General features: G+C 39.1%; 1 protein-coding gene across 1 annotated transcript; it reads right to left on the bottom strand.

Moving 5' to 3' along the window:
- Window positions 1-1,556: 1,556 nt before the first annotated feature.
- Window positions 1,557-16,213, bottom strand: mocos (molybdenum cofactor sulfurase). The gene is made up of 15 exons (XM_061910770.1): window positions 15,792-16,213; window positions 14,385-14,474; window positions 13,084-13,150; window positions 12,327-12,971; window positions 12,177-12,253; window positions 11,904-12,103; window positions 10,392-10,508; window positions 9,953-10,321; window positions 8,593-8,755; window positions 6,838-6,928; window positions 6,384-6,508; window positions 4,078-4,174; window positions 3,836-3,965; window positions 3,655-3,759; window positions 1,557-3,523 (listed from the first exon to the last, which is right to left on the bottom strand). The coding sequence occupies exons 1-15, from the start codon at window positions 15,955-15,957 to the stop codon at window positions 3,380-3,382; spliced, it is 2,586 nt and encodes an 861-aa protein (XP_061766754.1). The 5' UTR covers window positions 15,958-16,213; the 3' UTR covers window positions 1,557-3,379.
- Between the last annotated feature and the right edge of the window lie 1,839 nt (window positions 16,214-18,052).

Raw genomic sequence — 18,052 nt, 5'->3', positions numbered from 1 at the left:
CTCATCGCAGGGCCAACACAGATAGACAGACAACTTTCACTTTGTTACAAATAAACATATTAACATATCAAAAAATTAGAGGCAATATCACAATCATTCAATGAACAGAGAATTTTCAAATAAAGCGATACTGGTCTTGTATGAAACTATTGAATCGAAAATGCACAGTATTACCCACTCGGAGATTAATGGGCTTTCTTGGAGGATTTGTAATTCAAGACAGTACTTCTTGAACTCATAGTTACTTAAAAATGGGCAGTGCCACATATTCAACAGTATACGTAAGAGGTGTTTTTGGGGTAAAAGTGTGTTTTTAAATTGGTAACATTTGCTTTAGCCTCGATATTCTCTTACTTATTTGACTAAGCATCCATCCATCTTCTTCTGCTTATCCGAGGTCGGGTCGCGGGGGCAGCAGCCTAAGCAGGGAAGCCCAGACTTTCCTTTCCCCAGCCACTTCATCCAGCTCTTCCCGGGGAATCCCGAGGCGTTCCCAGACCAGCAGGGAGACATCGTCTTCCCAACGTGACCTGGGTCTTTTCCGTGGCGTCCTACCAGTCGGATGTGCCCTAAACACCTCCCTAGGGAGACGTTGGGGTGGCATCCTGACCAGATGCCCGAACCATCTCATCTGGCTCCTCTCAACATGGAGGTGCAGCGGCTTTACTTTGAGCTTCCCCTGGATGGCAGAGCTTCTCACGCTATCTCTACGGGAGAGCCCGGGAGGAACTAATTTTGGCCACTTGTATCCGTGATCTTGTCCTTTCGGTCATAATCCAAAGCTCATGACCTTAGGTGAGGATTGGAACATAGATCGACCAGTAAATTGAGAGCTTTGCCTTCCGGCTCAGTTCTTCTTTACCACAATGGATCGATACAGCTGTACATGTACATGTTTGACCAAGTGCCACCTCAGAAAAAACTTTGCTCTCTAAGTACCACTATAATGACTTACATTAGAATACAGTGGCGTAATATGTACAGGTATTCATTAAAAACAAGGCAGAGGTTTCATTTACCAATTATATTCAATATGTAGTCAACTGTAACATTACACACAATTTGGACTGTCTTTGAATATTTATTTAAGTTATTATTTGACATACCACTAGATAGAGCCCACGTACCACCAGTGGTACATGTACCACTGTTTGAGAATCCTGCTTAGTCTATGCAATGTAACATTGCACACATTTAGCAGCAATACTGTAGAGGACGAGCCTGGTTTGAAATGAAAATATATCCTTGGGACAAAATAGCATACTGTATTTGTAGTATTGTAAGACAAATATTTTCGTAAATTCAATTTTTACCAGGCCTGATACTGTGCTGCACTTCTTTTAATCCCCATTCACACATGTTTTGGCAATACATGTATGAGTAGGACATACAGAAGTCTGGTAGTTTTCTTCATGATTAGGAAAACGCTGCCTTGGATTGCAAACAGCCGTCTGAAAGATGTGGTTGGAATAAAAAGTGTGTTAATCTCCTCGGGAATAAGAGGAAGAATAAATGAAGAAAAATGAGCACCAGTGATTGCATCAGGATCGACAACGTTTGCCATGTGAATAAAATGCTACACCTGCTTTATTTCACAACACTTGAGTGAAAAAACAACTCACTTAAAATATTTACAATATATTATATAGACTCGGGCTGACACAGAACGTAAAGTAAATTTCGGACTGTATAAACCGCAACTCTTTTTTGTCACGTTTTGAACCCTGTCGCTTGTTGCAGTTTTTCAACCACTGTGATACAGTCTGATATGCCGTAGGAGATTATGTTGTTTCACCTATTTGGGTTAAAAATATTTTTGGCAAACCAGTAATTATAATCCCGCAAATAATGTGTGGTTGTTGAGTGGGTTCCCTCTGGGTACTCCGGCTTCCTCCCACTTCCAAAGACATGCACCTGGGGATAGGTTGATTGGCAACACTAAATTGGCCCTAGTGTGTGAAAGTGAGTGTGAATGTTGTCTGTCTATCTGTGTTGGCCCTGCGATGAGGTGGCGACTTGTCCAGGGTGTACCCCGCCTTCCGCCCGATTGTAGCTGAGATAGGCGCCAGCGCCCCCCGCGACCCCAAAAGGGAATAAGCGGTAGAAAATGGATGGATGGATGGATGTATGTTGAGTGTCTGTGATGTCTAGAGCTCGGCAGATGATAATACTCTTTTACATCAGTAGGTGGCAGCAGGTAGTTAACTGCTTTGGAGATGTCGGGAACATGGGTTGTCCTGATCACAGTATGCGAGTCGCAGCATGTAGGTAAAAAGGTATCTAACGCTTAAACCAAAAATAAACAAAAGGCGATTGCCGCTAAGAAAAGGCATTGAAGCTTAGGGACGGCTATGCAAAACAAAAATAAAACTGAACTGGCTGCAAAGTAAACAAAAACAGAATGCTGGACGACAGCAAAGACTTACAGCCTATGGAGCAGATGTCATCCACAAAGTACATCCGTACATGACATGACAATCAATGTCCCCGCAAAGAAGGATAGCGTCCACACAACTTAAATAGTCTTGATTGCGAAAACAAAGTAGGTGCGGGAACAGCGTTCAAGGAAGACATGAAACTGCCCCCGAAATAGGAGCGCAAGTAAATAACTAAAACACGACACACAGAGGAAAACGTCAAAAACCTCCAAATAAGTCACAGCGTGATGTGACATGTTGTTAAGGTACACCTGCTTTGAGACAAGAGTTAAAGTGATGCATGGTTGGTTATGGTTTGAATTCATATCCAACAATTGCAAGAACTACTTTTTGATTGTCAACATTGGCTGCTGGGTTTCATTTTTTAATGACTTCTGCTGCTGGTGTCCCTTGGGATTTTTTTCAATGAAAAACATGTGCCTTGGCTCAGAAAATGTTGAAAAACACTGGCTTAATGAATTCTGCACAATAGTAATTTTAGGATTTTTTTGGGACAGGCTCTTTGTGAATGAACACATTTCATGTTTTAATATAAACACCTGCATCACACAGATGTGTGCAGCCAATATTACATCGACATCCATTTCACCCGTCACCAAGGAACTTGTTCCCACATTGGGGTGAGTTTTTTTTTTTTCCCAGATGTGGGATCAAATCCGGTTGATGCCGATGTAATTGTGGTTTGTGAAGCCCTTTGAGGCATTTGGCATTAAGGGCTATATAAATAAAGTTTGATTGTTATGTAGAACTTTTTTTTTCCAAAAATTAAGTGGGTGTGGCTTATATTTAAGAGCGCTTTATACTTAGGAAATAACAGTACACGCATTTATTTTGGCTGGTTGGCTTTAAGAACTGCAGGAACCGGCATCTCAAGGATTGTGGATATCGACAAAGTAAAACCTAGCAAATAAAAAAGAAGATCCCTGCACACTTGACAGGTATCATGTCAGAAAACCTCCCAATGTCACAGGCACGTCTTGGGTGTTTGCGGTGCTGTTTATGAAGCACAGGGATCCAGTGCACAAGACACCGGCTTTAGTGGACCCTTCTGGTAAATGATGGACGAGGTACACGCCGAATGTCACCTAGAAATGGTGGCAATAACAAGCAGCATGTTTTATTTGATGACATCTATAACCTTATAAAATGTGTAATCAAATATCAGAAAAGTACAAAAATGAAATGTAGGTTATTTATTTTTTTACATATGACTAACCTTTCCAGTGCGCTGGCTTGAAAGAGAAATAAGAGGCTCTTTGGTTTTGCTCCCAGTGTTCTGGTCTATTCCAACCATTTGGCAACGAACACATTGACCTATGACCTGTAAATTCACTACACATGAAGCACATCTAACAACACAACAAATGAACGGATTTGATATTAAAGTGTCAGCTCACCGTGAATTGAATGTTGCCAATAATCAAGCTTGACCAATTTTCCTCCTCAAATGCTTCACCGCCTGCAATGACGAAATTGGCTCGGAACCGACTGATGATGTTTTGTGTGTCGAGCGCTGACTCTTCTTTTCTTAGAAAGGAATGGTAAAGACTGCATGTTATTTTATTGCGCTCTGTAAATTACCCATTGTTATATCAATGTGGCTTTGAGTATTTTCAAAAAAACGTCAAAGTGTTCAAACCTGCTGCTCATTACTTTGTGAATGAGCTCCACACTGGCACGATTGATCATGAGATACTGTGCTTCATTCACCAGTGAGAGTGACGATGAGCTGATGGCTGGAAGGGAAATACATGATATTACCCATCAATTACAGCTGCCGAGTTCCGCTGCAAAATTGTCTGCAGCCTTGGTGTCTGAAAATTGGAAGCCCTATTTCACAAGATGAAGCAATTACAGCATACAATTTGTCAATATTGTTCAACCTGTCTACTTCCAATCCATTTGGGAATAATCTAACAAAATGTTCTTTTATGGAACATGTGGTTTACTCAGTAAAATAGAATATAAAGACATTTATAGCAGGGCTTCACGGTGGCAGAGGGGTTAGTGCGTCTGCCTCACAATACTAAGGTCCTGAGTAGTCTGGGGTTCAATCTCGGGCTCGGGATCTTTCTGTGTGGAGTTTGCATTTCCTCCCCGTGAATGCGTGGGTTCCCTCCGGGTACTCCGGCTTCCTCCCACCTCCAAAGACATGTATCCGGGGATTGGTTGATTGGCAACACTAAATTGGCCCTAGTGTGTGAATGTGAGTGTGAATGTTGTCTGTCTATCTGTGTTGGCCCTGCGATGAGGTGGCGACTTGTCCAGGGTGAACACCGCCTTCCGCCCGATTGTAGCTGAGACCCCAAAGGGAATAAGCGGTAGAAAATGGATGGATGGATGGACATTTATAGCTGCCATTGAAAGAAGGTAACCAGAAACATGTACATTTCTACTGCATTCTCTGGAGCAGGGTCAGAAGAACCATTTGGGCTCATTTCCACCAAATCCAAACCCACTTGCAGCCACCAAACCTATTAGATCCTTAAATTAAAATGAGTGCTACATACAGTTTCCTTTAATGTGTTGTCATGTTACATTCCTATCTTGTTGATTTTTTCATCTCTGTATTTTGCATCTTATTTTGTTACTGGTTTGTTTTGTAGTTTTTCCCTAGGTAACTGCCCCCTGAAAATTATTTGGATTTTTGTTTTATGATCTGTTGTGTTGTCACCAGTGCTAGGCACATTGGTTTATATATATATATATATATATATAGTATTATATATATACATATATATATATATATATATACACATATATATATATATATATATACACACATATATATATATAAATAGTTAATACAGGGTTTGAATGTTCTTAAGTGGCTGGATTTCTCCTTGTCAACAAACAGGGTATTGTGGAATTACATGACGATCAATTCATTGAATGGTTGTAAATGTTTTCGTCATTGTAGTTAAAGTTGTGTTAGTAACACCGTTATTATGGTAAATGGGTTATGGGTTATACTTGTATAGCGCTTTTCTACCTTCAAGGTACTCAAAGCGCTTTGACACTATTTCCACATTCACCCATACACACACACATTCACACACTGATGGTGGCCACGACCCATCAGGAGCAAGGGTGAAGTGTCTTGCTCAAGGACTCAACAGACGTGACTATGTTGGTAGAAGCTGAGGATCGAACCAGGAACCCTCAGGTGGCTGGCACGGCCACTCTCCCAACTGCACCACGCCGTCCAACAACATTATGCCCAGTACTGGTTGTCATACATCTCCTTTTATTCCATGTTTTTTCCTTTATTGGGTATATCCATGCTAACATACTTTTGCTCTATTCTAGCTACAACTTGTTTTTGCAGCTGCATTAAGGCAAGCTCTGTCTTCCCCTTCCAAATCATTTTGTGTAGCATGATATACCCCTAAAAAGTCTAACATTTAAATAGCAGCAACGCGGAAAAGGCTGTAAATGATTGGCTTTTAGTACTTATCCTGTGTTGATGTGATTCAATCATGAGCATCAACACAGGGGGTTTGAGGTAGCCGGGGTTGGGGGGGTTATGGGTTGGTGGCAGCTGGGTTGTATATTATAATGTCCCGGAAGAGTTAGTACTGCAAGGAGTTCTGGGTATTTGTTCTATTGTGTTTATGTTGTGTTACGGTGCGGATGTTCTCCCGAAATGTGTTTGTCATTCTTGTTCGGAGTGGGTTCACAATGTGGCGCATATTTGTAACAGTGTTAAAGTTGTTTATACGGCCACCCTCAGTGTAACCTGTATGGCTGTTGATCCCTCAAAGTAAATGGCAGATGGGGAACTTTGAAAGACATGAAGGTGCCTCAAGGGACAACGTGGTGACTACAGTACACAGAAACTAGGTGGAGCCACATCATAGGGATAAAAAGAGTCACAGGTTGCAGATCCCTGCTCTGGAGTCATGTGAAGTACTATGGAAAATTGTAAAATTACAGCACCATTACCTGTATCAAACTTCTTTTTCATGCCTCGAGTGAAATTGGGACTTTGTCTTATCAGACGGCATGGCTGTCCAAGAAAGTCTGAAAGCCACGACGCAGCCCCATCACCACAGTCCACCGTCTCTACTCTAGGGGAAGGTGGAGGATTGTGTTTAGGAGCACCCAGGGGAAATCTACAGAGTTTGATATCATTACTACTTTGTGCAACATCTAATCTAACAGTCCCTGGCAGAATAGTTTCTTTTTATTATTGTGACTCAACAAGAGCATTTAAAATCAGCTTGTATTCTTTGTTTTCTTTCCCATTAAATAAAGGGTTTCCTTTAAAATGTTGCTGCCTAAAAATTTCATTTGTATTTAAGGAGTACTGTCTTAGGTGTTGAAAAAGGATATATCGTTACTAACTAAAAGTGAAAATGTTAACAAATATCTGATGTGTCTGCCATTCGGAGCTCACCTATCACCACAAACTTTACTCTGACACACCGGAGAGCTTGCGTCCATTCCAGTTCTGATTTCCAGTGGAACTGACATGGTATCATCCATTCCTGCAGGACCATGAGAAAAAAGTATTACTCAATCTAGAGAACTGATGACTGAATGACCTAATGCTAGTAATGGGCCATAGAAACTTACGATACAGATTTTAACTGTGTATGGGCCAACAATTTCGTCAAAGAGCGGCAATACAACCAGTGACGTAATGGTGTAGTTTGAATAATTGTCCAAAAATATGAAAAACAAAATCAATATTTTTAAAACTAATGGTAAATACATAATGTATTTACCATTAGTTTTTTATTTTTTGTTTTTTCAATCTTGCAAAGATGGAGCCAACTGTGAATGCCTTTAGATGTGAGAAGGGGGGTGCAGCAGCACCGACTGCTTGTTGAAAAGAGTAAAACATATTTTCATGTCAGAGGCGCCAAAAGGGACTAGTCGCTTTTTTGAAAACTGGTATCTACATTGTTCTGATTACTTGCAAACATTTGCAACAAACTCACCAAGTTGGCAACACTGATCCCTCTTGCTCAGTCTTATTCTCTGGCAGACAAAGTTCTCAAGAATGTGTTTATGAGTAGGGCAATTAGGCAGCACCAAAATGTATAAATTGCGCACACCAATAATGGGCGCATTGTCGATGATTTACTAAGACTGCATGCACAATAAATAACGCGCAAACCTGGTGCAGAAAGTTCTATTAAAATATGCATTTAGCGTATATTATACCGGCTTTAACCATGGAGACAGTACCCTCCACATTTACTTATGCACCAACACGTGGCCTTTTGCTATGTTGTAAAATATGCAGCACACAACTATAATCAGCACCACCTTTTTTTTTATCAATAGTGAAATTTTTAATGTAAATAAATAATAATAAATAAATGGGTTGTACTTGTATAGCCCTTTTCTACCTTCAAGGTACTCAAAGCGCTTTGACACTAGTTCAACATTTACACACTGATGGAGGGAGCTGCCATGCAAGGCGCTAACCAGCACCCATCAGGAGCAAGGGTGAAGTGTCTTGCTCAGGACACAACGGATGTGACGAAGTTGGTACTAGGTGGGAATTGAACCAGGGACCCTTGGGTTGCGCACGGCCACAATCCCTCTGCGCCACGCCGCCCCTGTAACTGACTTTTAGCTTGTGAAGGTGGGCTCTGAGAGACGCTGGCACTAACTGATGTGCTGGACTGATCCAGACGAAAGAAAACACATCTTTCACCAGCTCAAAGATGGAATTGCTGGATAAATATGTCTAATATTTTTTTTTCTTGCAAAGCACGAAGGATTCCCTCTTTCCATCACCTGTCATATAACACGGACACCTCCTGGAGCATGGCGCAGCCATTTATGTGTAACTGTGCCATTCTGCATGTACATATGCAAAATATAGAAGCAAAACAGAGGTCACAAAACGGTTTCAGGCTTGATAAATCCCACCACAAGTGTTAAATGATTATATTTGCATTTTCTCCTCCCAGTATTGCGGCTGTTATATTAATTAGCATACATTCTGCATATACATGAAGACGGACACCCTAAATGGATTGCACTTTGTATTTTGTTAATTTAAGAGACGTAATCCTAGGGGCACAAACTTTGTAGACCATCTTTGAGTGTGCTATCAGTTTTGCATGTGTTTTAGTAAACATACCTTCAGATCAGGACATAAATGTAAATGGGTTTTATAAATGTAAATGCCTACCTGTCGCCTGCAAAAGCAACTCATTTGAAGACAGACTGACTTGTGGGCGAATGAGGCATAGACGTGGTTCTCTTTTCTGACTCAGGCACACCCCATTTCCATTTACCACCATCCAGCCTCTGTCATATAGCAAACCCTGAGGTCCTACTGGCCAGTTGTGGACCTAATGCACAAGACAAAATTTATACTTTATAAAGTTATAAATATAGTAATACCTCAACTTAACAGTACACCAATTTAGGATTGTTTTGAGAGAAGAGCTGTCTCTCGGCTAATCGTTACGCTTTAAGTTGTAAGCAAAAATTTGAGGAACTAGCATCCTCATCATTAGTTGGTGTAGCAAATGTCACAGTGAACCCTGTAAGATACTCCCAAATTGTTTGGTCTTACTTGGTTGCATTAGTAATAGCTAGAAATTGGCATAACTTTATTTTTGAACTATGGGAAGGAATAAAGTGAGTGTGAAGGACAGTCATGAGGATGATAGTTATTAAATTAAATCTATAAATAACCAAAAAACAGGACAGTGTGTGTGGCTAACTCATTGAAACAATTACAACAAAATGCTGCTAGTCTGCACCATACTGAAGCACAGCGAGTCTAACGCCACCCAAGCCAAGGGCTGCATTAATGCACGGGCTTACATGGGCTGAAGCGCAGGGGCCCTGATTTTGACAGCCGAATACCATGATTGGTGTTCATAACTGTCGATCACATACAGCTCCGTCTTGTCTAGTGGTTGTGTACTTTTGCTCTCACTCGGCTGCGCTGTTTTTACCTACTGCTCCAAGCAGCGTACAAATATTGCGCAAAAACAGAGGCAGTCTCCCGGCTCGCTAGCAATTTACTTGAAACTGACAGGCTTCCAGTACACCCACACAGACGTGCATGTACCCATCACTAAAGTATTCATGAAGTCGGCCTTGCCCTTAAAATAATATCAAAACGGCAGACATTTATGCATGAACATATGGAAAAGCTGCTGATGGTTTCTGACAGGAGAAGCAGCTAAAAGGAGATACCGTAGAAGTCCACTCTCCAAAGTAAATGCTGTACATTATTGTTACAATACTTCAGGGAGATACTGTAGTTAGTAGTACATTATATTATATCAATTGTATACAATATTTCATATCAAAAATTAGTTTTTGTTTTTAAAATACATTTTACGTGGTTGAAAGTGTGCTGTTTTGGGGGGGGCAAGCACCAAACAGATTGATTTCAATGGGAAATATGTATTTGAGGTATGAGTTTTGAGTTGAGAACTACCGGTACATCACAGAACCAATTAAGCTAATAAGTTGAGGTATGACTGTACTGTCGATATAGCCATAAGGATATGACAACATAATGCTCCAACCTCAAAAGCGCCACACGATTTGATGGGATATACGTAGATGTTGGTCAATGTATAAGCTCCTTGATGGCTGCCTGGACCTAGAACTTTAAATCCCCTTCGTGAAGATTCTGTAATTTGCTCCTTTTCTTGGTCTTTCGGTGTTACTTCAGTGATATTGACTGTAGTCTCTTCCTTTGGTGCTTTTGCAGCTTTAAGGCTTTCTAGTCTGGCTTGGTCTACTGTTACTGGTTTCTCCACAAAGCACTCGGCAACAAAGCTCAGGAACTTTTGACAGTCGTCAAAGGTTGACATGTAGCCAAAGGACACGCGGACAGATCCGGTTGGCAGCCCATCCACCAAGTCAAGGGTATCTCCGCAGACGTGGCCAGCCTTCGAATGAAAATGACAACATTTTATTAAATGAGCATGGATTTTGTTGCATTTCTCGTTGATCGCTTACTTGTAAGTTTCTCCTCATTTGCTGATTTGTAATCCCAAGGAAGCTCTGACAAGCTCCGGTGTTGCAGAAGCAACCAGTGCGTACATGGATATTGTACAAACTTGCCAGTCTGTCCACCTGTAATAGAATATCATGGTAGTCTTAAGCACTGTCAATTCATATACTATAAATTTAGGGCTTGTTCGCCTAAAGGGTTTTGTGTACTTAAACACATGCACACAAAGCTTTTCTACTAAGTGGATTATGTCTTAAATGGGCAAAATAGGTAGTGCAATCAATTTAGCATGTCTATTTCATGTATATACAGTATATATGCTGATTATAAGAATGCCCACAATACTGAGAGAAGATGTAAGTATAATCATTTAGTGCTCCTAATGTAATTTATCAACACTGAAAATGTTCTGAGGTGACTGTTTTGCATCTATAGCTAGCACGTCTGGAAAGTATGTGCAAACTGGCATAGTTACTCAAAAATGGCTGTGAGAAAGGACGAGGCCGCAAATACTTCAGACAGAATAGTTTGTCTGTGTGTCAACATATTTGGACTATCAGAAATAAATGCTTTAGATTATCGTCTATTCAGCAATACAATGTTATAGTTGTATAGCTGCTAGATGACTTCATGGGCTGTTTTGGTGTATGCTTGTTTTTTTATCATCAATGTATCTCCTATATGAAATATCTTATGTGCATATGTATCTCCTATATCAGTGGTTCTCAAATGGGGGTACACGTACCCGTGGGAGTACTTGAAGGTATGCCATGGGGTACGTGACATTTTTTTTTAATATTCTAAAAATAGCAACAATTCAAAAATCCTTTATAAATATAATTATTGAATTATACTTCAACAAAATATGAATGTAAGTTCATAAACTGTGAAAAGAAATGCAACAATGCAATATTCAGTGTTGACAGCTAGATTTTTTGTGGACATGTTCCATAAATATTGATGTTAAAGATTTATTTTTTTGTGAAGAAATGTTTAGAATTATGTTGATGAATCCAGATGGATCTCTATTACAATCCCCAAAGAGGGCACTTTAAGTTAATGATTACTTCTATGTGTAGAAATCTTTATTTATAATTGAATCACTTGTTTATTTTTCACCAAGTTTTTAGTTATTTATATATCTTTTTTCCCCTAAATAGTTCAAGAAAGACCACTACAAATGAGCAATATTTTGCACTGTTATACACTTTAATAAATCAGAAACTGATGCTGTATTTTACCTCTTTATCTCTTTTTTGTGTGCTTTGCTCTGATTAGGGGGTACTTGAATTAAAAAAAATGTTCTCAGGGGGTACATCACTGAAAAAAGGTTGAGAACCACTGCTCTAAACCACTCTTGGACTTGTTATCAACTGTACACACAGTCTTAGTAGATCACTTACAACACGCCCAACATTGTATTGTTTCCACATGCTGTTTAGCACGTCTTATTGATATTTTAGTAGATCAGTGCATAACTCATTTATTTGATTAGGCAGAAACAAATTTGTATGCACCTGGGAATATCCAATTATTTTTCCATGACAGTCCATAAGGTTGAAGTTTAAGATTGCGCCTTGTGTGCTTGGACTCTCAAACTGGCCATGAGTGTACATCTGGGCCACTGGTCGCCTGTTGCCATGGCAAAGACTTGACAGAAGCAAGTAAGTGTAGCGTGCCAAGCCAAATGTGTGCTGCTGTATGTTCAGCATGCACCCTGAAAGAAAGAAAAGAAGACAATGCACTGTTGTTGAATTGTCACTTCTTTGTTATAAAAGTGGTTAATATACCTGTGATTCTGTAAAGAGTTTCAAAGCTGTGGTTGAGAGCAATGACGTCTAAAAAGGAGATTGTGCCATCTTCAAATCTTGCCCAGAATAAAAAAGACATTAAATTACAGTCATAACGGAATGCCCAGGAAGTTTTTAAGCGACTCTTACCTGTCAGGAATGTTTGCAGCCTGCACGTAATAATCTTCTCCAGAAAGGTATGCTGCTGCTGTACCTCCCCCAAAATAAGTCTTTTTTAGCATGCTTGATGTGTGGTTGCGGACAAGAAGGGCCCCCAGACCTGTAGGGAAGCCAAATATCTTGTAGAAGGAAATAGGAATGAAATCGGCAGGGCAGTCTTGTAGGTTTAGTGGGGAACAGCTGACAAGCGAGGCAGCATCCAGCAACACAAACCATTGGCCTGGATGGTCACATGCTGGGTAAAGACGCTTGGCCTGGATGCCTTTTACATGGCTAAGGGGATATTTCCTCCCAGAGAAGTTGCTCTGCGCTGGGTAGCAGAAGAGATGTGGCGTCTGACAAACCGTATTTTCACCTTGAGTCTCATCTTTTGCCCTATTTAGCACCTCTTGGGGGTAGACTGGGAGGACAACCACTCCCCTGTCAGATGTTAGTCCTCTTATGCCAACAACAGATGTGTGGTTGTCAGTAAGGTAGCAGAAGTGACTTCCTGTCTTGCCCTCTGTCTGCGGCCTCCAGGGGAAGCCCTCTGCCACTAATTTGAGAGCGGCTGTACAGCCCGAAGTAAATATCACAGAGTACTCCTCGGGGGTGGTGTTGAAATGCTGCAATATCCTGAAAGAAAATGATCATTTAAAAAACAAAAAACTAATTTCATGCAATTTTGCTTTAAACGAGGGTACATGGGCCCATTCGGAATGTTTCTGAGGGCATGATTAGCGCTCACCTGTACCTGACCCTCTCCACGGTGTCATGTGTTAACCTGCTGCTGGGGTTGTGGCTGTGAGGGTTTCCTATTTAGAATGATGACACAATATTTCAAATTGTAATGCAATACAATAACATTCCCAACCTTTCTCTTATGTTTTCTACAGCACTTATTCCAAAAAATATTTGTTTATTTTCAATACATCCCTAAAAACTATCTTCTTTGTGTCATCTTAGTTTAATACACAAATCAGTTTACTTTACATGAGGGCATTTAAACAATTACATTTAAAACATCTAAACACAGAACAGCTGTAGATTGTTAATCATGATTAAATATAATTTATTTCTTAACCAGGTTTTATTCTACATGAGCTAAGAGACTCAAGAAAGAATGGAGTATAAATGCACTTAGGGCCCTATTCTCCTATGTGCTTCAGTGAAAAAAGGTGCACAACTGTGCAGATTTTGGTTGCGCAGCATTCTCCTACTCGACTTAAGTCTGTTACTGCTCGCTTGCATCCAAGATGTGCACTTTTTTTTAGAGCTGCCTTTAAACGTGGACGTTGCCAGTCAAATCTGGCATTTTGTGTATTCTCTCATGAATTTAAGTAATTTTGTTCTTAAGTGCTTCTGAGGCTGTAAAAAAACTAGGGAGAGGGCACGTCCAACCGGCAGGAGGCCACGGGGAAGACCCAGGAAACGTTGGGAAAACTATGTCTCCCGGCTGGCCTGGGAACGCCTGGGAACGCCTCGGGGGGAGCTAGACAAAGTGGCTGGGGAGAGGGAAGTCTGGGCTTCTGCTTAGGCTGCTGCCCCCACGACCCAACCTTGGATAAACGGAAGAAAATGGATGGATCTCAATTTTTTTTTTTTTTACACTTTTGTTTTTTCTTGGCACTCAGCATCTAGGGTTGGAATTGGTGGTTAAATCACCAAAATGATTGCCGAGAGCGGCCACCACTGCTGCTCAATGCCCCCCTCACCAATACTACATTGTTGTACCAAATTATTAATGACCATGGTTTATTCCGCATTTAAATGTTAACTTTGACATCCCTGTCACCCGCATTTCTATAACATAAAAAAAACTGTCAAAATACCCACGCAAATCACAAAAGTGTCATAAATATTGCCCTAGGGATAAAATGCCAACATGCATGCTCATGTTTTAAACTTGTGTGTAGTTACTTACACAGCAAGGGGATGGATACACCAATTCCCAAGATAATTTAACTGATCAAGGTTTTTATAATTCTGTCATGTTTATCATAACTGCTCCGTGTTTTCCAGAATCTGCAAATGTTGTGGTTCCCTTACCATAGACGTTCCTTGAAATATCCAGGCAGTAATCCGTGACCAGAGATTGTGGGTAGAGAGTACTTGCTGCATGATCCAGATATACAGTACCTGTATGTGTACACGTGTGTACAGTTCAGTTCAGTTTCAGTTTATTTCGAAAATGCATATAATACAATATAATGCATCACACAATTCCAGTTATTTCATTACAGTACGTCCGAGAAGGAGTAGGAAGAAGCAGAGCTTATTTAATTCTACCCCTTTTCATACCATAGCAATTTAATCCAATATCCTTGTTCTCTGTAACAGAACAGTGAACAAAAAATAATAAATAATTAATATACCATAGTAAGCATACACATATTAAATACATAAATAATATTTGTTTCAATAAAAACTAAAATAAAAAAAGGGTTCATGATATTTATCATAATTATTGTTGTGTGTACTTTGTGAACACGTGTAGTTTGAGCAGTCTCTCAAAGTGAATCATATTGGTGCTTTGTTTGATTTCATTGGTAAATCCATTCCATAATTGAATTCCACATACCGATATGCTAAAGGTTTTAAGTTAGTGGTTCTTAACCTTGTTGGAGGTACCGAACACCACCAGTTTCATTTGCGCATTCATCGAACCCTTCTTTAGTGAAAAATAAAATGTTTTTTTTTTTTAATGTAATCATAATTCATAAATATTAATCATGAAATAACGTTATTATGTTAAATCAATACTAATAAAGTTATATTTCACAAACAGAAAGTTACAGGAGTGTACACATGATACCCATGTTTACATCTCATTGTGCAACATGTGAATGTTTTAGTGGGAACGAAATGCCATATCTGAAAGGCGTACAAATTATGAAAAACATTTTTTTTTTTATTGTCATAGTAAGTGGGTCTACTTATATTAGAAAATAATCTCAGGGAAATGACTACTGCCATTTGATTATAATAATATAACAAGTTATATTAGAAAATAATCTCAGGGAAATGACAGTTTGGGGGAATATGCATAATACGCCGATAGGGAGAAGTTTTTATTAACACGATGAGTCGGGTGTGTCTTCACCCCTGAGGCCGACCCACCGAACCCCTAGAGTTCGATCGAACCCAGGTTAAGAACCACTGTTTTAAGTGTTGTACAAGCATAGAAATGTTTTAAATTAGATTTTTCTCTAAGGTTATATTCCTCCCCTTTCTTTCAGAATAATTGTTGGACATTCTTGGGTAGCAGGTTATAGTTTGCATTATTAAACATACTTTAGCCGTTTGCAAATATACCAAATCGTTGAATTTCAATAATTGTTATTTAATAAATATATGAGTTGTACAAGTTTAGTTCAGTAAAGCCCTGCCACGTCGACGCTTACTACAAAACACTATAAAACATTAAACAACAATTGGACACAAAAAAAGAGTTACCGTTAAGTCGAGCGAACTCCCGTTCAAGCAAGTCCTCCAAGTTTTCTCCATAGCCGTAATGACTCCACACCTCCGTGAAAGTTTCGAAAGAGTTAATTTTGGTGAAGTCCATCGAGCTTTTCTGGAGATATTTGTTCTCGAAATCTTGACGTTCTTTAGCAAACATTTGACCGTCCGCTAAATGAGAATTATTGACATTTTCCACAGTCAAGGTTCGCTTATATCTTCCTCTTCCTCCTTCCGCGACATTTAAAGTTACAGTTTACCACACCAAAGTCGCGTCTTTGAGTTCAAACACGTTAAAGTGTATTTTTACATGGCAGTGACCGCAGGCTACGCCCTAAAGTCAACACAGGCCGCACATGCATAAACATTGATAAACAAGGCGAAGTAAACTACAGAAAATCCAAATGGAAGGGTTAATACAAATATCGACAGTGTCGATACCAGGTGTTGCAATGTACTGATGTGTCAATCATCATATGGCATTGCTCGAGTCGGGAAGCATTTTTTTTTACCATTCAAAGTGTTATTTTGATATTGACAATACTTGTAAAGTACAGTATCAACAGTATACGGTGTCCAAAGTTTGCAGTCATGTGACACAGGTCTCTCTACACAGGCCATGTCATCTGCAGTATGTGCTCTTAGATCCCTTTTCATGAACACTTTTAACTTAAAAAAAACACACTGCATGCAAAATAACCATATATATATTTATATATAGGGACAATATATATATATATATATACATCTATATATATATATATATATATATATATATATATATATATATATATATATATATATATATATATATATAGAGAGGGAGAGAGATATATATATATATATATACACATATATGTATATGGATATTGTCATGTCTGTGTAATCATGTTTTGTTTTTTGGACACTCAGTTCCTGTTTTTGCACTTCCTGGTTTGTTTTGTTACCATAGCAACTCATTAGTTTTCACCTGTCCTCATGTCTCGCACCTGTTTTCATTGATTATGTCACTGCTATTTAAGCGGTCTGTTTCTGTTCTTTGTCCCGGCAACATCACCGTCTACCACATTCTACTCACCCTCCACACCCATGTATCCATGCAAAATACCCATGTTCCTTTTCTCGTCACAGTAAGTGTTTTTGTTTTAGTTGTTCATAGTCCTGCCATTGTGCAAGTTTTAGTTTGTGTCTATAGTTTATGCCATTGTGCAAGTTTTGTTTCCTTAGTCAGTTTTGTACTTCCGCCCTTGTGCATGCTTTTTGTTTGTTCCTGTTTTTTAGTTATAGTGTCAAAATAAATCATGTATTTACACTCACGTCTTGCCCATGCCAACTTTTCTTTGCCTTCCAGAAAAATAATTGTTTTGCACAATCCACGCCCAAGTCCATATATATATATATATATATATATATATATATATATATATATATATACATATATATATATATATCAGAGGTCGGCAACCCAAAATGTTGAAAGAGACATATTGGACCAAAAATACAAAAACAAATCTGTCTGGAGCCGCAAAAAATTAAAAGCCATATTACATACAGATAGTGTGTCATGAGATATAAATTGAATAATGAGGACTTAAACGATACTAAATGAGCTCAAATATAGCTACAAATAAGGTATAGTAATACAATATGTACATATAGCTAGCCTCAATGGCATGTTAGAATCGATTAGGTTACAATCATGCAGTGACCAATTATGTCTGATTAGCACTCCACACAAGTTAATAACATCAACAAAACTCACCTTTGTGCATTCATGCACAACGTTATGAGTTTGGTGGACAAAATGAGACAGAAAAAGAAGTGGCATAAATCACGTCTTAGAAAGTCGGAGAAAGTTGTACATGTAAACAAACTGGGGTGAGTTCAAGGACCGCCAAAATTAGTAGGACAAAACGGTGCTTGCCAAATACTGAAATCAGTGAAGCATGTTTAATATAAACAGTGTGCTTTATAGCAATTAGGGAGGTTTGTGTCATGTTTGTCCTCCTACAGAAACCAAATTAAAACAAAAAATATGTTTTTCATATATTTTTGAAAAAGCTCCAGAGAGCCACTAGGGCGGCGCTAAAGATCCGCATGCGGCTCCAGAGCCGCGGGTTGCCGACCCCTGATATATATATATATATATATAAATAAATATATATATATATATATATATATATATATATATATATATATATATATATATATATATATATATATATATATATATATATATGTATGGATATCAGTGA

Source organism: Nerophis ophidion, linkage group LG09 (genome assembly GCF_033978795.1).
Source record: "Nerophis ophidion isolate RoL-2023_Sa linkage group LG09, RoL_Noph_v1.0, whole genome shotgun sequence".
Lineage (NCBI taxonomy): Eukaryota > Metazoa > Chordata > Actinopteri > Syngnathiformes > Syngnathidae > Nerophis > Nerophis ophidion.
The sequence above is the reverse complement of the archived record's forward strand: the minus strand, read 5'-3'. Positions and strand labels throughout refer to the sequence as shown.